The sequence below is a fragment of the Cinclus cinclus genome, chromosome 2 (assembly GCF_963662255.1).
Source record: "Cinclus cinclus chromosome 2, bCinCin1.1, whole genome shotgun sequence".
Taxonomy (NCBI): domain Eukaryota; kingdom Metazoa; phylum Chordata; class Aves; order Passeriformes; family Cinclidae; genus Cinclus; species Cinclus cinclus.
In genome coordinates this window covers 99,239,649-99,266,202 of record NC_085047.1, presented here as the reverse complement: position 1 = coordinate 99,266,202, position 26,554 = coordinate 99,239,649, and the positions used below count along the sequence as shown (strand labels likewise).

Below are 26,554 nucleotides of genomic sequence, written 5' to 3'. Positions count from 1 at the left end.
TGTCAGATTGCATACACACAATTTACTCTGTAAATCCACAATGACTATTCTGGATCCCCTTCTTGTCCCTCCTGCATATGGAAATCCTTTCTGGGATAAGTTGCTCCATCACCTTCCCAGGGATCAAGGTGAGGCTGACCAACCTGGAGTTCCCCAGATCCCACTCCTTGCCCTTTTGGAAGAGAGACATGGTAATTATCTCTTTTCCCACTTTCAGGGACCTTCCAAACATAGCTGAATTGCCTCACAGTGAAATAAGTCAGTTCCCTCAACAGTCATGTATGCAATCTACCAGGCCTTATGGACTTGTTTACATCAATTTTAAGCATTCCTTAACTCAATCACCCTCCACTAAGGACAAGTCTTTGCTCTAGACCTTCCCTCTAGTTTAAAGGGTCTTGGATTCATAAAGGCAAGGAAAATCTGAAACAAAGAAGTCATTGAGTACCTCAGCATTTTCTCTGTCTATTTTCAGCAGTATCCCAGAACCACTCAGCAGTGGGCTCACATTTTCTTTAGTCTTTTGCTGCTCATATTCCCCTACAATCCTTTCTTGTTGCCTTTTACATCCCTTGCCAGATTCAAGCCACATGAGCTTTGCCTTTCCCAATACCACCCCTGCTTGACCAGACACTATCTCTATTCCTCCTGGGTTACCTGTCCCTGCTTCCAAGCTGATTGCTTGTTGGGATGGGCCAAATTAAATCTTGGAGAAGATCACAGAATCATAGAATAGCCTGAGTTTGAAAGGACTCACAAGGATCATCAAAGTTCAACTCCTGGCCCTGCACAGAACAGCCCCAAGACTCACATGATGTGCATGAGAGCATTGCCCAAATGCCTCTGTCAGGCTTGGTGCTGTGGCTACTTCCAAGGGGAGCCCATTCCAGTGCCCAGGAATCCATTGGGTGAAGAACCTTTTTTTGACATCTTAACCTAATTCTCCCAAGCACAGCTTCTGTAATTCCCCTGGGTCCTGTCCCTGGTCTCCAGAGGGAAGATATCAATGTCCACTCCTTTGTGTCCCATCGTGAGGAAACTGCAGACCACTGTGAGGTCTTCCCTCAGTCTCCTTTTCTCAAGGCTGAACAACGTAGTGCTCCCATCCAGTCCTCCTATGGCTTCCCCTCTAGATCCTTCACCATCTTTGTAGCCTTTAGACACTCTAATAGCTTTATATTTTTCTTACTGTGGTACCCAAAACTGCATATAGGACTTGGCATGAGGATGCACCAGCACAGAGTGGAGCAGGACAGTGAACTCCCTCAAGTGGCCCAAGATGATTCTTGAAGACCAGCCTTGAACTGCTCTTCTTTCCAGGGCCATGGGATGCCATAAGATACCATGTGATTCTTCCAAGCAGGTACTGAAATAGGCCAAAGACTGTCTTCCTGAAGTCTGAGGGTGTGGTCCTACTTTTTTGCCCTGCTCCCTCCTCTCACGCCCCTGGAACTCCATCGTATCATGGGCATTACAGCCAAGGTTCCTCGTAACCTTCATCTTTTGCACACAAAACCAGCAAGTTATGAAACTGGTTCACATCCCCAGTAAGGACCTTTGTGTGTAAATGTGAGGCTAATTCCCATTGTCCTAAGGTTTCATCTTCCTTCCTGATCAGGTGGCTGTGTTGGTTTCAGCTGGGGTAGAGATAATGTCCTTCACAGTGGCTGGTATGGGGCTATGTTTTGGATTTATGCTGAGCACAGATTTGATAATGTAGAAATGTTTTTTTATTGCTGAACAGAGTTTACACAGACCCAGGGCCTTTTCTGCTTTTCCTACTGACACTGGTGAGGACCTTGGTGATGCATAGGAGACTGGGAAGAGACACAGCTGGGACAGGTGACCCCAACATAAAAAAGGGATATTCCAGACCATCTGACATCATGCTCAGTACATAAAGTGGGGGGAAGAAAGAGAAAGAGGGGGACATTAGGAGTGATGGTATTTGTCTTCCTAAGTCACCATTACATGTGGTGGGACCTGCTCTCCTGGACATGGCTGAACACCTGCCTGCCCACAGGAAGCACTGAATCAATTCCTTGCTGTACTTGGTGTGTGTTGCTTCTGCTTTCCCTATTAAACTGCATTTATCTCAACTCAAAAGTCTTCTATCTTTTACCCTTCCAGTTGTCTCCCTGATCCTGCTGGTGGGGCCACGAGCAAGCAGCTGTCTGGAGCTAAACCACATCTGTCTTGGCTGGGGCTAAACCATGACAGTGGCCTAGAGCAGACTTCCTAGAGCATCACCCATGTAGGTTTACCTGCCAGTCCTGACCTATGCACACTGATCTGTTCATCTCCCATCCCCACAGCAGAGCTCTTTGCTTCCCAGCCGCTGTTTCACATAAAAGGTGGTGCCTCTTCCTTGCTTTCCCAGCATGCCCAAAGAGCTGGTAACCCTCAATTTCTAAATACAGCCTTATTGCAAATGCAAAACATTATAGTATCTAATAACATTTTCATCTCTAATCTTAGATAAACATATTTAAAATCACTTCCATTACTCTGTATACACCAAATAATACAAGCTAAAGTACTTTTAGAAAATAAACCAAACTGAATGGAACAAATCACACAGTACAGGCAAAATACACAGCAGTGTGAGTAAAGCACTACTCCTCGTTGAGACCAAACAAGGAACTGTAGTAAATTAGTTTTATAGTTAACTACCTCAAAGAAAGACTATGCTTTCTGTATACATACATATATGTATATAAACATAAATTACATGGGGGATATATGACTTATTTCCCAAACATTATATCCCATAAGGAAAGACATGATAATGGCAACAAAAAGTAATGATGTGTTTTAGCTATTAGCTATATAATTGGACCTGAAATAAAAATGAACAAAAAAAAGCAAAACCAAAAAACCAACCAACCAAACAAAAAACCCAAAACCAAAACCAAAACAAACAAAAAACCAACAATTATTACTGTTATTAATTTTCACAATTTAAGCTATGTTTGACCATAGATCAAGATTTTTCAGAGTCTAGGAATGAGTGCTGCTTTCCTAAGGCCAAACACTTCACATTTTCACAACCTCTCGACCACCCCTTTTAAAGCTTATAGCACACATACAAAATTAGTGTCTAAGTAAACAAATACTGTGTCAAATGTGGAAAAGAAAAAGAAACAATAGAGTGGGGTAAAAGAGAATTCTATGATGATAATTTTGAAAAAAATGTTTTGAGGATGTGTGAAGAATATATGTAGAATAAATCATCAAATTTTAAGTGATTTTGCAAAAGAAATTAAAAATGAGATCTTTTAATGCAACTTAGTTGAAGGTTTAATAAAATAAAGTAGGATCTGTTGCAAGGCAGGTAATTTTTGTAACTTTGTTAACTATTTGAGACTCCTTTCTTTTCTTCAGTCAGTATGATGGGGGGTTGTTCCACTCCACCGAATGCAAATATAATAATTTTAATCTCCAAAGACAGCTGTCAAAGAAATACGTGGAAGATCGAGTGGTTATTTTGTAGCAGAACAGGGTTCTCTAGAGTTTAGAACAGATCACATTAGCTACATGTGAGCAACACCAATTTTTCATGATTTCTTAATATGCATAAAGAAAGCATCACAGTTGCTCTCTGCCTTCTGATATTCCCAGTAAGAGAGTATAAAAGAAAGGACATCTGGGATGCAATCCCTCATCTCCCCCATAAAGCCAAAGCCCTGGAAAGCTGTGAGCCAGTCCTGCTTTAAATGCTGTAGGGTTTGGTACAGGCTTTTTACTTGCTGAAGTGAAAAACTCAAAATCATCAGAGAAGTGAAGTATCTGGAGCTCAAACTGGGCTCTCTCCCTCCCGGGAGAAGCAGTCTCTGGAACTGGAAATAACTCCAGCTTTTTTCCTCAGCTTCCCAGGGTCCAAACATCCAGCAAGCTCCCATGGCACTGGAGAATGACTTTTACCCACCCAGCATAAGGCTGCATTGTAAAGTCCATCAGTTAAATCTCATCAAAACATTACCCACAGGCAAGCTGAAGCAAGGCCAAATGAGTCATCTGACAAGTGTCATACTTGGTCCCTGCTCTGCTTCAGTGAGCATTTAATTCACATTTATGCAACATGGAGCTGTACCATTGTGGCCAGGAATGCTGGATAATCTTGTGCAGGGAACAGGAATCATGAGCTTATCTCACCAGGTAGATGACAAAATTGACCAACACAAAGGGATTAATCACTTTGAAAAGCAAATGCAGTTTCTAATATTCTGGCAGTTTTGTGAATCTAGCTTTGAATGGGCCATTTTGTGTAGAAAAATGTGAATTACTGAAGAAGTGGAGTACTTTTTGTTCTAGTCAGGGAACAACTAGGAAGAGGAGAAACCGTCACACACATTACATTTGATTTGATCTGAAATAGCAACCAAGCTGAAAAAAACAATTATTCACAGAATAAAGCTGCAAGTTCTCATAGAATCACAAAATCATTTAGGTTGGAAAAGGCCTTTAAAATCACTGAGCCAGATCATTAACTGAGCACTGCCAAGTCCAACACTAAACCATGTCCCTAAATGCCACATCTACATGTCTTTTGAGTACTTTCAGGGCTGGTTACTAAATCACTTCCCTGGGCAGCCTGTTTCAGAGCTTGACAATGCTTTCCATGAAGGAAGTTTTCCTAACATCTAATCTAAGCTTCCTCTAGCAGCCCTTCCTCCCACCCTGTCACCTGTCAGAAGAGACTGACTCCCACCTGGGTACAGCCTCCTTTCAGGTGGTTCTAGAGAGCAATACGGTCCCACCTCAGCCTCCTTTCTCCAGGCTAAACAACCCCAGCTCCCTCAGCTGCTCTCCATAAGCCTTGTGTTCCAGATTTTCACCAGCTCCATTGCCCTTCTTTGGACTTGCTCCAGCACCTGAAAGTCTTTCCTCTATGGAGGGACCCAAAACTGAACACAAGATTTGAGATGTGGCCTCACCATGCTGAGTACAGTGGGAAGATCACCGCCCTAGTCCTGCTGGCCATGCTATTGCTGATACAAGCCAGGAGTACAAGATGGAGGCTGCTAACTGCAACAAAATATAAGAGATTCTCCCAAGCAGAAAAGACTACTATATCCCTAGAGAGTATTTCCATATTAGAAGATAGGTCAGGCTGAAAATCTGAGCCCATCACTAAGGACAACTATCTGTAAAAGTGAATACTTGAGTAGTGAGCTGTGAGAAATCTGAAATCTATACAGCTTTCAGCCAGTGCACTTGGGTGCTGTGGGAAGCCCAGGTGCTGCACTGCAGAGCACAGCACAGGTTTATCCTGCTCCCTTTCACACCAGCCAAAACTTGAGGCTGCCACAGCAAGATTGCACTGGTGCCCATGCCAGCCCAGCTAAGGCTGACTGGGGCACACTGATTCACAGCAGCTCTCACTGTGACTGCAGTGCAGCCAGAACCCTGGGTTTTGACTACGCCTTTTTTCTTCCTGAGTCACAACTGAGATCCTGATCCAGAAAAATGACCCCATAATGTATTTATCTAAGAGAAATGCATCAAGGTCCCCATAAGTAATTCAGTAGGCCTAATTAAGCTCGATTATTTGCAATTTGTGTTCTACTATGGGGCTGACAGGACATCCATGCACATCCATAAACATTTATGTGTGGATTATGATTGCAGCACAAAACCAGGAAAGCTACAGGCAGCCAGCTTCCTATTCACAAAAGCCCAAAGCACACTTTGACTAATATCTGTAATGAAAAAAGTAAAAACTGAAATGTCTCCATGATAGCTATGGACAAACAGCACATTATCAAACCTTTTTTTACACTTAGACTAGGTAAGGATATTTTTGAGCTCAAGTGGCTGACAAAACAATGAATGCGCAGAGAGGAAAAGATGGGAAAAAAGAGAAAAAGAACTATTATTCTAGGACTCATGAAACACTGCAAGAGAGCAACTCATGGGAGAAGCAATAAAATATAAAAAGTGCTTTTGTGTCATTTCTGTTGGTGTAAATCAGCGGGGCTCTGCTGACATTAATGAAGCCAACCTGACTTATGGCAGAGACTCTGTTTCTTTATTTCCTATGATGACAACTAATGTCTAAATTCAACAGCAGATTTTGTAGAAATATATTATTAAAAGTCTACAATAACACAGAACACAAATGTAGTCTGTGCAGAAGAGCTGTGTTGTATTCATCTTGTGGTCTCACATTGACAGTGGCAATGATATACATAATTAAAATACTAATAACACCTCTGTGAAAGGCAGCAACAAAGCATGAAATGAATACTTTAGAGATACTAGCAGCCACATTTCAGGACAACTAAAATTATAATTTCGTAAAACAAATTTTAATTCAGTTAGCAAGAACTTCAATAGTTAATTCATGTCACTCCTAAACTCTACAATGTTTTAGTACTTAACTCATGTCACTCCTGAACTCTAAAAATGTTTTAATAATGTAAACAGTACATATGCATATAACACATGGCTAAATGTTTTAGGCATTTGACAAAATAAAATATTAACATTCATGTTGCAGACTTAATACTCCTATCAATTTGACAGGAATAAATACAGAGAATTCATACGCAAAACATTTATAATAAAACTGGCAGAACAATAGCAAAGTTTATTACAGGTCATAACCAGATCATGAGTCAGTGCCACTGTGTTGCAAAAAAATTATAGATGTCATTTTTTACCTCCCCTGTCCTCCTCTTTCCTGCTCCCATCTCCTCGTGAGAGCAATTCTCCACCTAATCCTTCTACTCTCATAGCTCCTAATGACTATCCTGTTAAACTCAGTTAAACCAAGTCCTGCCACTCACATTAGTTCCTCCTTGAATTGAGTTGTCCATATTTTTACCTAGCTTCCTCCTCAGCTCTCCATTCTGATGCTCAGCAGTCGCTATCAGCATATTTCCTTTTAGCCATGTGATATATTTTTTGGATACGTTGCATGAACACTGCTGCCTCTTCTGTATTTCTGGCCATTTCCAAAATTTTCAGAAGGCTCTTAACATGGGAGAACTTCACAGCCACAACAGAAATTACATCCCTGGTTGCAAGGGGATGTATAGGTCATCTGTCTCAAACACTGGGAATGAAGCTTTGCAATGCACTTTGGCAAAACATCTTCTGTTTCTCCAGGAAAGGGAAGATATTTTTTCAAAATACTAATTAGGTCTCAGAAAAGAGATGGGAACAAAACTTTTTGCCTCAGTCAAGGAAAGCATGTAAGGTTACAAATAGCTAAAAAAGATCTGCTGATGAAAGGCATTCAGCAGCCCTTGTAAAAAGAACGAGAGCATGAAAAACTTAATAATTTCATTCAAGTTTTTCCAAAATTTTGGAACACCTACAGAGCAGTATAGCTTTTTATTAGTCTGTGATATCTGACTTAGACAAAAAACCTCATTTACTGCAGAGAAAGCACATATAAATAAAATATTAAAGTTCCTGAAGTAATGTTAGAAAGAATTAAAATACAATAGTCGTAATGCTAAATTAGAAGCCAAACATTACTGAAAAATGGAGAGCAAAATCCTTTTTCTAACTTGGGATATATTGTACCCCCCTTTCTTTGCAGCAGTTGAGAATTTGGAATTGGCAGTTCTTGGGACTATGCAGTAAACACACACATTATTCTGTTTTCATAATGGATTCTTTTTTTAATGCATACAGAGATTAAGGTGCAGCTGTCAACCAAGAAAAACTAGAAAGCACATCAAGAGAAAGAGCTGGCTGTAGCACACAGCAGAGTGAGAAGTGCCACAAGTGACAGAGAGCACAGGGAGGGCTGGCTGGGTGTCATGGGCAGCTGAGGGGGGATCCTGTGGAAGAACACCACGTTTGACAGGACCCCAGACAATCCTTGGGGAATGGGACTTGCAAGGCCAACAGTGCCAAGGGGACTGTATTGGTCTTACTATGTAAAGGTAATGGCATCTTGGTGATGGTTCACAAACACCAAATTTAGGTCCAGATGTTATGGAAGTGAAACCAATGAGGAAAAGTAACCTGGAGTGTGGCACTGGAGAGACCAGAGACAAGGGTTTGCGGTGTGGAAGACCATCGGTGTGACTGGTGACACCCACTCCTGCACCCCGTGCATGGGTATGTATACATGTCCCAGTAGCAAGCACCCGATATGCAAGATCCAGCTGCTGATGGGTAAGAACAGGATCAGGCTGTTTGTACTGGTCTTGTTCATGGGTGGGCTGCTTGTGTGGATGTGGTGCCTGCAGAGGCACTGGTTGCCTGTATGCATGATCCTGGTGCCATCTGTGCCAGTCCAGAGCATTTTTGCGTGCAGTCATGTTCAGCCTCACGGGGAGCTGGACCAGGGGACAGGGGACTGCAGCAGCTGGTGCTGTCAGACCAGGATGGGAGGAATCCCCTCTGAGCTAGATGGTCACCACTCAAACCTCTCTTAAGACATTTTCTACATTTGGCTAGCATTAATTTAGTGGTTCTACTTTAATTGAACCATAGCATATATATGTCTGAGAACTCATAAGGAGCATTAGCATTCTATACATTAAGATAAGAAGGGAAAGAGACATTGAACCAGCCAGAAAGGAGGTCTGATGAAGCATGTAAAATATCCACCAGAACATTCTGGACATATGTAGCCAGTCGCTCCGGTGCCAACACTTGTTTGACACTATTTTATATCTGGATTTCCTTGTACTGGGTAGTTGTGGTAGGTACTGTAGGATCTGTGCTGCACCACTGCTGATAGCCTATTCAAGGAAACTGCTGTCTCTACATGCCAGGAAAAGTGTGCTATTGACACTGAACAGCAAAAATAAAAAACAGTCTTTAAAACAAACTAATAAAACCATCAAACCCCAAAACGAACAACTTGTGTGAAGGTAACTTGTAGCATTAGACTAAGGAAGTTGATTATTAAACAGGTTGTCTGAACTATGGAGGCTATGGCAGCTTGTGTACCATATGCATGTACCATACGCATGACAAATGAATTCAAATTGTTGGGTTTTGCTTCTCTGAAGAGCTGTCTAACTAGCATACTTCTAAAGCACTACCATTTTATTATTGGCAGCAAAAGTCTGCTCACACAAAAATACCACACATATTACCACAATTATTCAGAAGTTCACATGAGCAAAAGGATTCCCTAAATGTTGCTTCAAAAAAATTGTATCAGATACCTGCAATTGTTTTTTTTGATAGGTGGGCAGAAGACAACCAGTATATTCTGATGAAATTAATAACTGATCCTGGTTGTTATAAGAAAACAATATAAAACTCAAAACTTCCAGAAAGAAATAGTACTTTAACTTGTCCTTATATTTGCAGACTACTTTTATGTTTTATTCTTTAATAAGATTGATGACAATGCCCGTTTTCCAGAAAAAGAAAAACATTTTGCTGATACTACATATAAACACTTCAGGAAAAAATATTTCCTTTCCTATCTTTCAATGAAAGCATTTTTTAAAATAGACTTATTCATCATTCTGTGACAGCATTTAGAAAAGAACATTTATCCAGTTTTCCAAAAGTCTGGTCAAGTGATATCATCTCCCTGAATATCATCCCATTTAAGTATTTTTATTACCCATATGGTAACTATAACCACTGATTTTCATTCCACTCTTATATGGCAATCTAAATTGCCATGAGTAATCTGTCTGAAAGAGATAATTAGATATGTTTCATTAATATTTGCAAAAGGTTCTAAGGACATATAGTGGATTAAGTCTGTTTTGAAAAAGTGTTGCTTAGATTTCATGTTCCACATGCTAAAGAAAGAAGTGTCACTTGACTTACAGGAAAACAGGAATGGGAATGATCTGGTTTGCCACCATCTCCAAACCCTTGCTCTTTTACAATCTATCTTATAAACTGTGTCCTGTATCCTCCTTTAAATATTATTTATTAATCAGTATAAATACATTTTGGGTTACTCAATCCAGTGTTCTGGCTGCAAACTTGGAAATTAACTCCATTGCTCTCATCTTTAAGAGTCTTCCCTCTTTCAATTTGAATATACAGCACCTTCATGTTTTTTGCAACAAATTACTCTTTGCTTTAAACATTTCTTGCTTCTTCCTGGTGTTTATTCCCTCTAGTTCTTACTTTTGCTATATTAGACAAATCTATGTGATCTTGTCTCCCCTAAATTTTTCCCTCACCAAAGCCATTCTAACAGTAGTTTCTGCATTTTTTACAGTTTGAATACCCCCTCTCAAACATGTCTAGCTGCAATAAATAATACTTCCCTATCTCTACAACAGCATTTTCCAGTGACATAACCAAAAGATGAAACTTGAACTTATCTCAGCAAATCAGCTAACATGTAACAATTCCTCTCCTCAGTCATTTAAACAATTACTTTTAGATAATTGGGAAGATTTTGTTATTAGTCCTCAATCATGTCTTTGTGTAAAGAACCCAGACAAACAGTAAAATCCAGAGGTCTCCCATTCCTCTTTTATATGGATAATTCATGCTGCACTTCTGCAAACCTCACTACAGCCCTCTAGTTTCTGATATTTACGAAGTTCTCAATGTTGGTCAGTCCTTTTAACCATCCCTTACACGTGTTGATTTTTTGTAATGTTTTTACAGATGTGGTTATTCAGCTAAATATGCCTCTCTTATACCAGTTTTCAGGTACATGCATGAAAATTGCTGAAAGATTTGAGAATTTATAAACTAGACTATAAATCCAGATGATTAAAAACTCTTATTTAAATATGCAACACACTTTTTGCAATTCTTAGCATCAGCAAGAATCACTACAGAAGTGCAAGAGATGTATGTGTGCTCCCCTGGTATGGACAAAAAAAAAAAAAAAAAGTACAACCAAAACCAAACCAACCCAAACCTACGAAAAAACAACCCACCCCCCCAAAAAAGAAAAAATAAAACAAAAAAACTAAACCAAAAAGACCAAAAGAAAACCAACCAACCAAAAAAAAAAAAAAAAAAAACAAACCCAAAACAACAAAAAAACCCACAAAAACAAAACAAAAACAAACAAACAAAAAACCAACCAATCAAACAAAACAATAATGAAAAAAAGAACTCCATTAACCAAAAACCAAATTCTTTTTTAGCAAATTTCTCTGGAGGTTCAGCTGATCAATTCTTTAAATTTGAACTCAAACAACAGCACCATTAACCTAACCATTAAGCTATCCTGACTAACCATTTCACACTGCCAAATCTTGAGCATGGGCAGTTATGACATCCTTTCTAAGGCTGTCTGGGATATTCCAGCTCACTCTGAGCACAGCTTGCTGGAAAAGAAGCTTACTGAAAAAAATCAAGCCATCCAACCAAACCTCCCTCTCCAAGCAGCTCGGCACGAAGCTCTGTCCTGTCACTCTCCGTAACAGTGCCCAGGCTTTCAGCACAGGGCTCAATTGCCTATGCAAGTCACAGAGGCCAGGCTGAGAAACCAGCTGTGCATCTATTAGACATTATGTTCAGGTGATAGGGTTCCTCCTTCAGGAACACTGTTCCTGAAGGCTCATGCCATGAAAGCAGCTGTTTCTATGATCTGCCCATTAGCTTGGCACTCGTGTTAATTAATTCTAGTCAGGGAAACTAACAGGACTGTCTTAAATGGAGCTTGAGTATACTGATGTTGGGATTTCTCTTACTAGTTCAAAGCCTTTTGGAAACTTCTGGCTAGTCATAGTGTGACACTCTGGGGAACCAAATCTTTTTCAAGACATAGCCACAATTTTGGCTTGTGTTTCAAGGCACTGAATACCCTACTTTTTTATATGTATATTTTAACTAAAATAATTCCTGATTGGAAAATTGCAACTTGTCAGTGTGCAACACCAATAGTATGCCCCTTCCTTCACAGAGATAGATCATTAGTTCATACTTTGATAGGACACTGTTAACAGGCTGGAACTGCATCTTCATTGGGTGCTGGCAAAAAGAATCATGCCACAAAACCTCTGAATGTCACTGTGATGAGCGGCCAGAATCAGCCCCTCATGGTCCACCCCAAAATGTCTTTTATCGGCACAGCTTTTTGTCCAGCTCAAGGCACTGACTGGATTAAACAAAACTAATAAACACAGCAGCAAGAAGAAAATGCTGCACAAAAGGGGTTATAAACATGAACAGAAATATGAAGTATCTCTTTAGACCCCAGATAAAACTGTTGTTCCCACCTGGTCCAGCCCAGGAACTGTGTTATCTCATACAGCACCCCTCAGATACCTGTCCCTTTATCTTTGAAGCTTTTTCTTAAGACACCTCCTCCATATACTCCTGACTTTTTGGTTTACCTTTAGTTTCATCAATGTTTCAGTACTTCTTCCTTCTACATTTGTTGGATGTTTATGCTAGGAGCTAACTTTAACATGGTCTTCTGCTTTTTTTGAATGGTTAAAGAGTGCAGCCATAAACAGAGACTCTGTACTCATTCCTATCAAATGTGCTGGGTATTCTTCTCTTCCTTTAGGAATGTACCAGTTATGATGACTTTTCGATATATCTGACATATTTATTTTGAATTTTTAACAAACATTTTTCATCCCAAGATGCAAAGAAAAGAAATTGCACCTCAACGGGCAACGAAGAATATTCTAACATAAAGCTGAGTGTCAGACAACTAGGATAATTGAAGCAATGTGTCTTCATAAGAGCATAGCTAAAAAACCTGTTTCTTTAAACACAGAGACCTGTGTTTAGGCTTGAAATGAACAGGGAACCAAAGACATCCAAGACTGTATAGACTCCCATAATCAAAAGCAGACAACAAAATGTAGCTTGACAGAGTAGGTAAATTCTAATTCCAAGTGAAGAGGTACAGTTGTGGGTCTATCTGACAACCTGGTCTCATAAAATGTTTTCCAAGTGTCTTATCTGCTATGCAAGGGTGGAATTCCATCCTGCCACAAAGAATGAGAACAGCATGATTCCAAGACCAACTCAACCTAGTAAGCACTAGTGGTGGGAAGCCACCACACCTTTCATCTCAACATACTGCGAGCTCAAAATACTGAAAGAATGTTCAGAATGCAAAAGCACTGCAGATTTTACATCTGCCTAATACAGGATGAAGAGCTACAGGATGAATTGCTTGCACATGGGGGCAGCTCACTTCCACTTCCCACATTTTGACAGACAAGCAACTCTCCTATCAAGACAGGCTGTGAGACATGGGATTGTTCGGTCTGGAGAAGAGAAGGGTCCAGGGACACTTTAGTGCAGCCTTCCAGTATGTTAAGGGGCCCTACAGGAGAGCTGGAGAAAGACATTTTACAAGGGCTTTCAATGACAGGACAAGGAGCAATGGTTTTAATCTGAAAGAAGCTAGATTTAGATTGGGTATCAGGAAGAAATTGTTTACTCTGAGGATGGTGAGGCACTGGAAGACACAGGTTGCCCAAAGAAGTTTTGGATGACCCACTGCTGGAAGTTTCCAAGGCCAGGCTGGATGCAGCACTGAGAAACATGGTCTAGTGAAAGGTGTCCCTGTGCATGGTAGGTGGGTTGGAACTGAGTGATCTTTAAGGTCCCTTCCAAGTCATTGTATGTCCCTAGGAACCAAACCAAAAGCCAATCTGAGAAAAGAAAAACAAACCAACCGTAAGCCACATAACTGAAAGCTGATAACTACACATGCCAGCAGATGTGCATTTCCAGTAGCTTTTATAAATGCATATGAAAAAGCCAGGAATAGAGTCAGAGAGAATCAGAAAGATGTTAGGATTGATTAAAGCATCATCCTATGTCTTCACTGAATATCAGTGTGTCTATCTGCACTATAACTTTAGAAGTACATTTCTCATTAAAAATATTACTTGATAGCAGAGCTGCAAATAACCTCTCCTAAGTGAACCTAAAATCACTTAAAAGAAAAATGGTTTTATTATGCTGTTAAATTTTGAAATTATGGCAAGATGTTTCCATGCTATTTGTATCCTAAATAATATGCCTATCCAGGTTTTAATTATGAAACACTAAATAAATCCCATGAGCAAATGCATATTTGTATCTGTCTGCTAAGTTCCTACTTGTAATTCCAGCTAATTACTTCCCCTGTCAAGAATATACTGTCTGAGGTCCCAAGATGCCACAGAAGTAGCTCAATTGCTTTCATTTTATGTTTCCCAGTGCTCAATACAGAAAATATAAATTCATTTGTCTACTGCTGGAAGAGCCAGAAATTTGAAATAATCTCTGCACTGTCAGCAGGTCTTTACCTTATGTGCTTAATCCCTGTTACCATGGAGATATTTAATTGTGCAGCGACACAGTTTGATTGGTTTATTTTAAATTGAAGTTCTTCTGTGGAACGGTCCAGGATTTCAGTGAACTTGAGATAAACGGTTTTCAAAATATCGCAGTGAGTCATAATGTTGTCAGTGACTAGATTAATTTGAGTTCATCTGAACTGTTTCTTTACCTGAATCTTAATATATATGACAACATACAAAATATGAGGATTTGTAGAATTATATATATTTGGGAGCTGAGAATTTCGAGTATAATTAGGCACTATTTTATTGCAAGAAGGGCAATTGAAAACTAAACGAGAATTAAAATTCAGTAAACTTTTGGTAGTAACATCTTGTCTTTCTAAAACAAATTATCTTCCTGATCTACAAAAGCAATCCAGACAAGAACTTTCACAGGAGGCTTATACTTGATTTTCTTTACAGAAAACTGTAAATATATTAATATGAGACAAATTAATCCCACAGGATGAATTAGGCTTCCTAAGTGCTGGCTTTCACATACATCAGCATGCAGTTCTTTAGTATATGAATGTCTGCTGGAAATATGGTATTTCCTGGCATGGCATAACACATTAGGTAACTAATTTTAAATTCTGTACATACACCATGATGAACCGGTAAACTTCAACTGTGTTATTTAAACAGCAGCAATATAGATATAGTGTGCTAACTCTCATCCCTTTATTTATTTTTTTTTTTGGCTCTATAATCCAGCTCCAGCACATTTTCCCCTCAATGTTGTAACTGCAGCTCTAAGGGAAGTTCCATCACCAAGTACCAGACAGCTTTGCCTTATTTAATTTTTCAAGCTCATCACCACCAAGGCCCCATGTACATGCTGCAGAAAACACCTTTTAGGTGTTTCTAGGGCTGTATTCCCCTCTTTATTTTTACATAGCCTGGTTTTATTTTATATGCAGAGTCTCTGTGCTTGAATCAATTTGGTTTCTAGCATGTGACCCAAGGTAAGACTTAGCTTCTTACAAACCACTACCACTCTTCCAAACACTTGCATGGCTTTGCAGAACCAGAAATTGACACTTTTAATCCCAGTTCTGCAGGGACCCCACTGTTTTACAAGAGAGATGCTTGAAAAAACAAATTCCAGTGGGGACTATCGTTCTCACACAAAATCTTTACAAGAATTAATTTGTTTTACACTCCCAGGAAGGGTATCTTGGAGTACCAAAGCAATGCTTCTACAAAAGCATTTACATGCTGCAACTCACAGATGAGCTGCTGTTATTATATATGAAACACCTACCTAGAACACCGTGTACTCCAACAATACTGCAGGTTTAATCTTTGCACCTCTATGTTAATGTACTCTGTAATCCTGGGTTATGATACTTGGATTTTTTTTTTCCTTTACAGGTTCTGCTGCAGAAGTATTATTCCTTCCAAATCCACCTTCAAGAACACAAGAGTAACAGTGTTCAGGATGCAATACTTCTCTGAATTTTATGGTGTCCCCATCCAGTTTGTGTTTGGAGAAAATACAGAGGACTAGCTCAGAAACATTGAATTTGCTGTAGCAGAGGCCCACAGTGTGATTCCCTGTATTCCACTTAGGTGTAATTACATCCAGGCAACCCAAGGCAAATGACTGAGCAAAAGCTTCTTCTCTTCTGTGGAGTCTCACCCACATTCACACCTTCTTGTATAACCTCCCTCACCTTTCCAGTCTGAGAAATACCCTTGGTTCAGTCAGTAAGGGTTCTACGTGTGTGCAGAGGGGACTCAAAAACTGCAAGGCAGAAAAGAGGGAGGGAACCACACTGCTGTGACTAGCTCCCCAGTTACAGCACACTAACCAGGTTAGGTACAGCTGCCTTGCAATGCAATGAACTCTCCATTTTTCCATGCTCTAATTAAAACAAAACAACCCCACAAGCAGTCATGTCCTTGCTATCATACCCTCCATTATAACAACGATTTATCCCAGCCAGTATTAACATCACTTTGTCTGTCATATTTATGACTGTCATACTTACGGCTAGAGCAACATCACTTTGCAAAGGAAGGACAATTGTTAAATCATCCTCCCTTTTCAGGAGGTTGAGCTGATTTAGCAATACTCTCTTTTTCACCATACCCAAGTAGTCTCTAGGCAAACCACTGACATAAACAGGTTGCTATATAATTTTCCTTCTGCTCCTTTCTAATTATTCAGGTTTGCTTTAAACAGTCACTTGCATTTGTGTTTCCCTGCTGCAGCTCATCTTTTCTAGATCCACTCCCCCTTCCACCATATGATCCTGTCCTTGAGTAGGTCAAACCCTTAGCAACAGAAAGCAAATTTGTATGCAGTCTGAAAGAAGCAGAGTAGCACTCTTTCTCTAATAGCACACTATTCTTATCAACCATCCATATTAGTGACAAGGGAATTAAAAGAAAAAAAACATAAAGGAGATAGAAAAAAATCAAAAATAGCCATACCAATCAGACCTGTTGTCCACCTGGTCCAGTATTCTTTCTCTGACAGCACTCAGTACCCGCTTCAAAGGAAGGTGCAAGAAACCTTGTAATTATAGAATAACCTGATTAATACAGGAAGTTTCGTCCTAGCCCTAGGCAGTCAGCAGCTGACTCACCCGCTTGTCTGAAACATAAGATTTTGTATCTGCTCTAATTTTTTTTTAATCCTATGTAATTTAATAGTGAAAGTCTTATTACAAATGTACTTTGCAAATGTATACTTGAATCCTATGAAGCATTTTAGGCTTTACTGTAACCTGTAGCTGAGAGTTCTATTTGCTAATTATATAGGTTGTACTATTTTTATCACACTTAAACTGCCTGCCATTCAATCTCATTGGATGTCCCTTTTAGGGACTCAGGAATAAGTGGGCCAGAGAGTATGATTCCACTGCCTTTTTTCCCCTTGGCATCTCACCTGGGAGCGGAGATGCCTGAGGAGGTGCACAGCAGTCAGCCTTTGGCTTGAGGCACTGAACCAGCACACGGGCTGTTCACAGCCCTCACCCCAAGGAAAGGTGCCCTGCACAAGTGGTGAGTGCCCTCATGAACGAAACAGCAGCAGCTGTGCTGCTCTTATTTTTGAGAATGTCACATAAATCCCCCGTGAACCCAGTCAACATTGTTTTTGTACTTAGATGAAAGGATGCAATGTGCTCAGTAAAGTGCTATATAATGTCACACCTACAGGGCAGAAGGTGGTTCCTGCAACTTCAAACTTTCATTATGGCTTTATGCACTATGGTAGTTTTAAGGTAAAATAACAACAGCCATTTCAAAACCCGGGAAGATGAACAACATACTAACAACAATCAAGGCTTTCACTATATTTTGCTTATATCTGTTGATGGTTTTCAAAACCTTCCAACAAAGCAAACACCTACAGAACATATGTTCAAGAATGTTGGGATAGGCTAGATGTAACAAAAGAAAACAGTAATTAAAAAATAAAAAAAAGCTGAATGGTCTGATCATCTTCCGTGTTTATTTATTTTGAAGTAAACTGATTAGCAGGCTGCAAGCCTCAGTTTTGCATCTGGTATAAATTAGTGGTCCTTAATAAGCAGGATGCTTGATTGATAGGCCATTAATATCATCAATGATTGTGTTGTGTCATTCCACATTGCTGCCCAGCTATTAGATCTGGGTGTACAAGGAGAAGCACATAGGCCACACAGGATGCATGCAACATGAGCAGAGGTAAACTTTTAGAAAACACAACTGAGTTCCTCTTCTGAGCACAGCAGGCACTAAAAGAATAAGATGTAGATTACTAAAGAAAATTTAGGTAAGTATTTGAGTATAGAAGAATATCATAACATTGTTTTATTGCAAAGAAATATTCTACCATGTATGCCTTGTGAATTTAGGATGCTGTGAGCTACACTAGTTATCAAAGAACACAAACACATTACCACTTTTTCTGTACAGGGCAAAAGCTGACATTTAAGAATTTCATGTTTCAGGAATAGCACAGCTACTAAGCCAAACAAGGACAACCTAAATGTAATGATTTCACAAGCCAAAAATCATGGAGTTTATATATACAGGATAACATACCTTAGAGAAAAGAATTAAGCTTGCCAGATACACCGGGAAGAAGTCTAAAATATTTTTTTGACACTAAATTCAAAAGCACTAGCAAACAACAAGGCGCTCAGGATATCAAAATATGATGTGACGCAGAATCATTTAGGTTGGATAAGACCTCCAGGTCCAACCTTTGACCAATTACCACCTTGTCAACTAGGCCATAGCACTAAATGCCATGTAGAGTCATATCTTGAACACCTCCAGAGATGGTAACTCCACCTGGGTAGTCTGTTCTAATGTTTAAAAACCCTTTCCATGAAGAAATTCTTCCTACTTGAACTTCCCCTAGTGCAGCTTGAGACTTGAGGCTATGTCTTCTCATTCTGTCACTAGCTGCTTGGGAGAAGAGGCCAACCCTCATCTTGCTATAACTTTTGTTCTGGTAGTTGAGAAGAGCAGTAATATCTCCATGAAGTCTCCTTTTCTCCAGGCTAAACATCCTAGCTCCCTCAGCTGCTCCTCGTATGATTCGACTCTCCAGACCCTCCACCAGCTCTGTTGCCCTTCTCTGCACACACTCCAGCACCTCAGTGTCTTTCTTGAAGTGAGGAGCCCAGAACTGAACACAGGATCCGAGGTATGGCCTCACCAGTGGCCAATACAGGGGGAAAATGACTTCCCTGGTCCGGTTGGTCAAACTATTTTTGATGCAATCCAGGATGCTGTTGGCCTTCCTGGCCACCTGGGCACACACCAGCTCATGCTCAGCCTGCTGTCAACCAACACCCTCAGGACCTTTTCTACTGGCCTGCTTTCCAACCACGCTCCCTAAGCCTGCAGTGCTGCAGGGAGTGTTGTGACTGAAGTGCAGGAGCCAGCAACTTGGATTTATTCCACTGTCCTGGTCTGACCATCCAGGAGTCACTCTGTCACATTCACACCACCTAAGCTGGGACCAAGGCCCCTTCACAGCTACACACCCCACACTCAGTCAGACCAGGTTTCCTTACCAGTTCGACCCCGAGTTTCCCATAGCAGGGCCTCACAGGTCTTGATGCTTGGAATAATTTAATCTTGGTGCAATAACAAAATAACAGCTTGAGCTGGATGCCTCTGAGGAGGGACTCTGAAAAAAAGGAAACCTGGGCTTTTATATCCTTACGGTCTAAGCACAGGGATGTCTGGGATCCTTGGCTCCTGCTGTGTCTCTAAGTGTCCAGTCACCTGGCCGAGCCACAGGTCCCTGTGCCCTTTGTTATGCAGAGGGTTGGCAGCTCATGGCCTCTTGCCTGTAGTGCCAGCTCCCACCCCACAGAGCTCAACCTGCAGCTCACACTGCAGCGCACACTGAGCTACCCACACCGAGTGTATTCCTCAACAGAACCTCACACTGCTGGCCTCACCCCATTGATCCAGCCTGTCCAGACCCCTCTGCAGAGTCTTCCAGCAGATCCACACTCTCACCCCACTTAGTGTCGTCCGTGAACTTGCTGAGGGTGCCCTTGATCTCCTCATTGCGATCATCAATAAAGATATTAAATAGGACTGGCTCCAGTACTGAGCTCTGAGGAACCCCACTAATGACTGGCCTCCAACTGGATTTACTACTATTCTCTGGGCTCAGCCATCCAGCCAGTTTTTAATCCAGTCAAGAGAGCACCTGTCCAATATGTGGGCTGCCAGCTTTTCCTTGAGAATGCCATGGGAGACAGTATCGAAGACTTTACTGAAGTCCAAGTATCCTACATCCTCAAGAGTTTCCCTCATCCTCTATGTGGGTCATTCAGTCATTTCAACTGCTCTAGCAACCATGTTGTATTAACATAAATAAAATTCAGAAATACTTTTGACAAGTAGTACTCTCCCAGTTCTACTGAGCACTCTGGAGTCTGACCTGTGGTTTCAAACCAAGCAGTAATAATGCTGCAGGCTTTGACCTCTGGGTGTGCTTCCTTTAATTTCTTGCCTGGGATCACAACTGTTTGCTCAGTTTGTTCCAGTCTGGAGCACAGAGGAAAGCTAATATGCACAAAGTACAGATGGTCAGGGTCCTTGGAGTCAAGTAGGGAGCAAACCAAAGTGGAATCACAGAAGGACCCTATCATCCTCTCCCAGGCAATAGCAAGAATAAGTAAACACAACAAATAAAAACAATAATGCAAGAGAAAGCAAACACAACCAATAGCACCTCTTGCAATAAACTGACTTAACAGACCCCTCTGTCCTGAGTACCTAATAACTAACTACACCTTATAGGAACCAGTGTTATTCTAAGTTCACATGAGAAGGGCTACGTTTCCTTTCAGATAATTTTATTTCACATTCTCTGGCCTTTATTTGAATGACAGAAACTAAGTCCATGAAAATACCAAAGTATCTCATTCCTTAGCAACTAAACATCAATAGGAATCAAAAAGGTATGACTTTTGAAGGCAGTGACTGTTGCTTCAACTTGTACCTTAAAGTGCAGTTGCCAGGCATCTTAAGGCAATACAACTCTGTTGCAACCCTTTTCTCAAGCCAGTCAGATATTTCAGTATGGCAGCAATGCTGCTCATCACCTGGTATTAGCCATGGTCTGAGCAGGAAGCTGGATAGGCTGACCTGCAGAGGATTCTTCCATGATAAGCTATTCTGCAACTTCATCAGACCATGCAAAGGATCAGCTTAGAGGAAAACAGACATAAAATTTATTGCTTTCTCCATAAGATTAACTTTTTATTCACTTTTGTCTCTTTATTTCCATCTATCAACCTCTCTCCAGATCTGACAAGCAGCCAGATTTCCACAAGGGAAAGGAAAAAAATGTATAGGTCCAAAAATCAGTAAAATCACAGCAATGGCAAAAATAAGGACCTAAAACTGCCGTGAGGCTAAACCTTTTGTACACAAATTTAGCCAAAACCTTCTGCTCCACATACTATCTCTCTAGAATACTATATTCACACAAAACCATTTTTAATAAGTGTCATGTTTTTATTCAAATTAACATTACAGAATTTCTCATAATCATATACTACACAGCATATATAATAGATGCAAATAAAACATTTAGAATTTTAAAGTGGTAAAATATACCATATTCAAATTATTTAATATTAGAAGTCCAGCTTGATACAGCTTGTGGAGTACAGAAATACACTGGGAGAATACTAAATGATTGCCATTCTCCCATACTGAAATGTATTACTTATCTCATAATGCTATTTCAAGTAAAAGGGGCAAGTTAAAAGGGAATGGGTGAAGTTCTGAAACTTCAATTTGCCATGGCCTAAACTTAAGAAAAAATATTTTAGAGGTTTGCAAAATGACCCTGGTTGTGCTCTCTGTACAGAAGAGATACCAAATGATGTTAGCAACATCTGAAAATATTTTGATAAGAGGCTCTTCTCACACTTTTACAAAAGCACTGCCTGATGATGGAAGATGCCCCCGATTGCTCTCATGTCATAAGGGCTTTCAGAGATTTGAAAGAAATCAAATTTGCTGCAGCAGAAAGAATAAACATCTCTTCCCATTCATCCCTTAAAACATTTGCACCAACACTATATAATTACATTTCATTTCACCAGAAGATTCTCCTGGATTCTCTATTCCTCTCACAATTTCAAAATTACAATATGTCTGCTTGCAGTTGAATGGATAGGTACATATGGCACAAAGCAAATTATTTAATTAAAAAGCAGTTAATGTCCCTATGAATTATGTTACTTCCTTGTACAGAGCTCATGCATACATTTCATTATGATATACCTGGCTTATACATCTTTAATCAAAACCAAGCAAAGTATTTGAATTGTTTTTTCTCTTTCAGTGTGATGCAATTTGTTAATCTGCATAATCTCCACGGCAATAAAAAAGGCTTAGAGACAATAAAAAATGAAATCTAGCTGATCTCTCTCCTGTCTTTATTGGAATAACTGTCAACAACCACCTCACTATATCATTCCTAAAATCGAGGTGTGAAAATGAAGGAAAGAAAATTAAATTCTGTTTTTATTTATACAGTCTCATGTAGTATTTGCAAAAACAATTGTTTGGAAAGCCAGAGAGAGCTCCTCTGCCAAATGACAGTCACTGTAAGGACAGATACTATGTACAACTCCACAGAGGAAGCACTGGCAAGTCACTGGTTCTATTTAGTCTTTGGTCATTCTTCTAAAACCAAGATGCATGTAATGGAACTAGCCAGTCACATTCTAGTAGCCATTTGGGCTGATGTTCCCTAGTAATGGTTGATGGCTGGTGACTCAGTGCAGCAGTATGTAGTTCCAAACAGTTTTGTTCTGTTTCTAAAAGTACTGCTCTTCATGCATTCCTGGGAAGCATCATCAAATGCAAGATGCATAACTTGTCTAGAAGCACTTTTGTGCACATGCTACAGCCAATGCTGATGCTTTAAAACATTTGCTACTGTATGAATATGTGCTACAGGAATGTGTGCTATAAACCATGCAATGTGTAGGTATATAGTTCAACTTGCACCTGAAACTGCTCAGAGATTCTGGTGGGTTGGAAAGAATGGCACAAAACATCAAAGGCTTCTACAGATCAGTTTCCACAGAGGCCTCATGCTCATTACCTCTCAGAGCAGACTATTTTTCTCAATGTACTCTGCCATCCACACACACAGAGAAATGGAAAAAAGACCAGAGCCCAAAAGAGAATGAAAAGCAAGCACCTTGTAAGAGCATAAGAAAAAAAAAAAACAACAACAAAACAACCACCCCAACAACAAAACAACCACAGGAGTAATATTAATCAAGGCATGATTTGGCACTCCCTGTTACGGAATTCTTTTTTGTCCTAGATGCAGTTTTCTTAATTTAAGAAAGGGATGTGGCATTTTAAGGTACTAAAAGCCATTCCAGAAAAAAATAAACAAAATAATCATTAGCTAAAGAGGATTAGTAAACATTCCCAAATTGCAAAATTAATGAGTACTAAGGCACTGCATTTTGTAAGCTACAGCTGTTGACAGCTACACAAGTGCAGAATCCCATTATGCGACCACTGAGAAAAGAGGAGCAATCAAATGTAGTGCCTGTCCTCAGAATCAGGATATTAATCCTTCAAATGAATCCCATTCACGCAGGCAAGAACATACCAACAGTCTACAGAAAATAAGAATGAGACATGCAGGTATCTTCACTAACTTGAGTAACAGAAACAACAGTCTGGCATCTGCACAGTACTTTGGAGGCTCACCTATACTTCCTGACAAGCCTAATGAATTCAGGCAGAAAACCTATGCTAATACAATTACACTGTGCCTGGCATTCAGCTTCACATTGTCCATCTTTCAGACATCCAAAGCATGACAAATACTTCCTGGAGCAAGAAAACAACATTTCAAAGTCAGCTTCTGAGCCCTCATTAACCCAGAAAATTTGTTCCAATTTGGACAGGTCTGAAATTGCTCTAAACCTTGAAAGCCTTCAGGTCACCAGGCTGCTACAAATTTTGCTTTGGCTCCAAAAGCAGATGCCTCCTAGGAAGCCAAGGCAGACCCTGTAGGCAAAAGGGCTAGGGAAGCAAAGCATGGTAACAGGGATCTTCAGTCTTAAAATTCTTTTTTTTGCAGTTGAACGATCTTGAGAGAATTAAAGATTTTTAGCAGTCAATTAAAAATATGTTTGATCCTTCTACTCAGTGTTAAAAGAATTTTAATTCTCATCCATGACTTTTTCAAGTACCTGCAAGTTTCTAAATAGGTTGATAAAGACAAAAATGAAATAATAATTTAAAAAATGCAGAATTTCACAATAACAGAATCAAAACACTAACCTTAAAATGAAATGCAAGCTAAAGCAAGGAATGCCAAGCAGCCAATTGTTATGCTAACTCACTACTATCACCCCTCTTTAGTGAAGTTCCAAAGTCATCTAAGAATACATTTGTTGGAACAGCAAAATGTATTTTATCCAAGGCACCTCAGTGATTTAAGAATAATTACGCACAGTTTACAAGGGGAAAAGAAAAGCCAATTGTGTTTACAATTATATCATGTTGACATTTTTTTAAAACCAGAGGTAAAAAATATGGGAAAGCTAAGAATTAGTATATTTGCTATACAGGATCCAAACATACACTTTCTTATTACCAGTATAATGAACATATTAGACAAACCAAAAGACTTCACACTGATGCCTTGGAGTGGCTACCTAAAACAGAGGCTAAATTAAATTAAGAGAATAAAAGTGGGTATTTATTAAAGGCCTTCACTAGGTACACTTTGGGCAGTCAAAAGCCACCAAGGGGCTTCATCCAAGATGGACAATGGTCACAAGTCTTCCATGCAATTGAAAGTTTGGTCCGTTTACATATCGGGGGTTAATCCTCCAATTACAGTTTCAGGCAATGAAGTAATTTACTCCAAGTTTCCACCCCCCACTTCACTGTTGTTTACATCTCTCCAGGCCTCAGACAATAAGATGTCCTTGAGTTTCAGGCCTAGAGAGGAATTGTTTTGTCTGAATAAAATGGAAGAACAGTAGCTGACAGCCTGTGGAGTTTTAGAGTTATACACTAAAGCAGTACAGGATCTGAAAAATATGAACGCTAAATCCTAAGGCATCAACATGGCAGAGACAGAGAAGAGTGGGAAGTCTCAGTCAGAACTGACCTGCCTCATTCTTTAAACATGGCATTTTAATTTTTTATTTATCTTTTGTTAATGACCTTACTTGTAATTCTCAAAGAATTACAGGTCCTTATATTATCAACATTCTCTTGAGCAAATGAAGTAACCAAGTACCAAAGCAAAGTGCAGAAAGCACAGTCTGAGCTATCCTTGTGCCATAAATCAAACCAGCAAACATTAACCATGTAGGGCTGAAGCAGAATTGGGATTCCAAGGCGATACAGCTGGGAGCAGGGCTGCAGTGCTGTGCCCCACACGGCACAGCCCACTTACCTGATGAAGTAGTCTCTTCCATCTCTGTTTGCCGTCATCTCCCATCCATAAGGTGTCCCCTGGTTCAAACTCCAGGTCCCTGAAGGGTGAGGCCAGCCTGAAGACTTATTCCTGTGGCTGCAATTTTGGAAAGCGTAGAGGGGAAAAGACAGGGGAAAATAAGTTATTTCTCTCTTGTACTTCATATGATTCACTTGACATCCAAGTACTTTCATAGTTGTGAAATACAGAGTCAAAACCCAGGCAAGGAAACAGAAGTTAGCAGATCTATTTACATTTATGATATTCTTTCAGTCAGTAAAAAGATAGGCTGTCATTTCTAACAGTCTGACTTCAAACCTTTGGTTGGTGAATTTTTTATTCTCCGTCAGTCCCACATAGGCAGTGCTAATTTTCAGTAGCTGAAATAAATGGAAGGGGAAGCACTTTCATTCATCACCATTCCGTGTTCAAATGCCAGCTCTCATCACAGTTGTAGTGGGAAAAAAATCCATCAAACCAAACCACCCACTGCATCACTGCAGATCACACACACAGTGCAACACCTGGCACAAGAAGGTGCATGGCTAGGAAAACATTTTTTGTTTCTTTTGCTTGAATGAAGGAAGGCCATGACACTGCTGCATAACATGCTAAATTGACTGAATATAAAATCTTGTTGCACTTGATCATTATCCATTATCTCTCCTACCAAATAACCTTTAAAAGGCTGCAGCATCTCTGAGCCCACATACTGTTATATCCCACTGCTCCAGCACTCTCTGCTATTATTCCCACTCCCAAAGAAGGGCTCAGCAGCACTCCCAAGCGACAGTGCTTCCCCACTAATCTGAAATATTTTGTGAGGTACTTTCTACTGACTCCATACAATAAAAGATTCAGCTAGCAAGGACCTGCCGTAGTTTCCCACAGGAATCCCCAGTGTTTGCACACATGCTTTTCCCCACACTTGCAGGGATTAAACTAGATATTAGTGCACATTCCCACTTTCTCCTGTGGGACTTAAGAGGTTCAGAGGACAAAAAAAAAGGTCTTTTAGCAAAATTACTGAAGCCATTAATATCTATGTACAATCTGAAAAAGGGAAATAGGAGGAAGAGGATGCAGGGCAACCAACAAAGCTAAAGGCCAGCTAAGAGCGTGGGACAGACAGGCAAATAGGAATGAGCACCCAACACTGAATACAGTCTGAAATTTTGACATGAAAACCAAAACCATACAAAATAAGAACATGTTTTTAATTAGTTGCCTTCCCCATTCCTGTCTTTTCTCCACCCATCAAATATATTACAGTTTAGTTTTATGTGCTAGATTTATTTAAGTTCAAACTGTAACACAGGACTTACTACCTCTTGCCACAGATAGAGACATAAGAACTTTTCTTTAGAGAAACAGAACACAGTGTAACCTGACAAACTCT

General features: G+C 40.0%; 1 protein-coding gene across 1 annotated transcript in view; it reads right to left on the bottom strand.

Moving 5' to 3' along the window:
• The window catches only part of FRMPD4 (FERM and PDZ domain containing 4), a 110,604-nt gene extending 85,360 nt beyond the window's left edge, over window positions 1-25,244 (bottom strand). Inside the window, 3 exon segments of the mRNA XM_062515113.1 lie at window positions 16,647-16,700; window positions 16,702-16,728; window positions 25,135-25,244. Coding sequence (XP_062371097.1) covers window positions 16,647-16,700; window positions 16,702-16,728; window positions 25,135-25,172 — 119 coding nt within the window. The 5' untranslated portion in view covers window positions 25,173-25,244.
• Window positions 25,245-26,554: the final 1,310 nt, after the last annotated feature.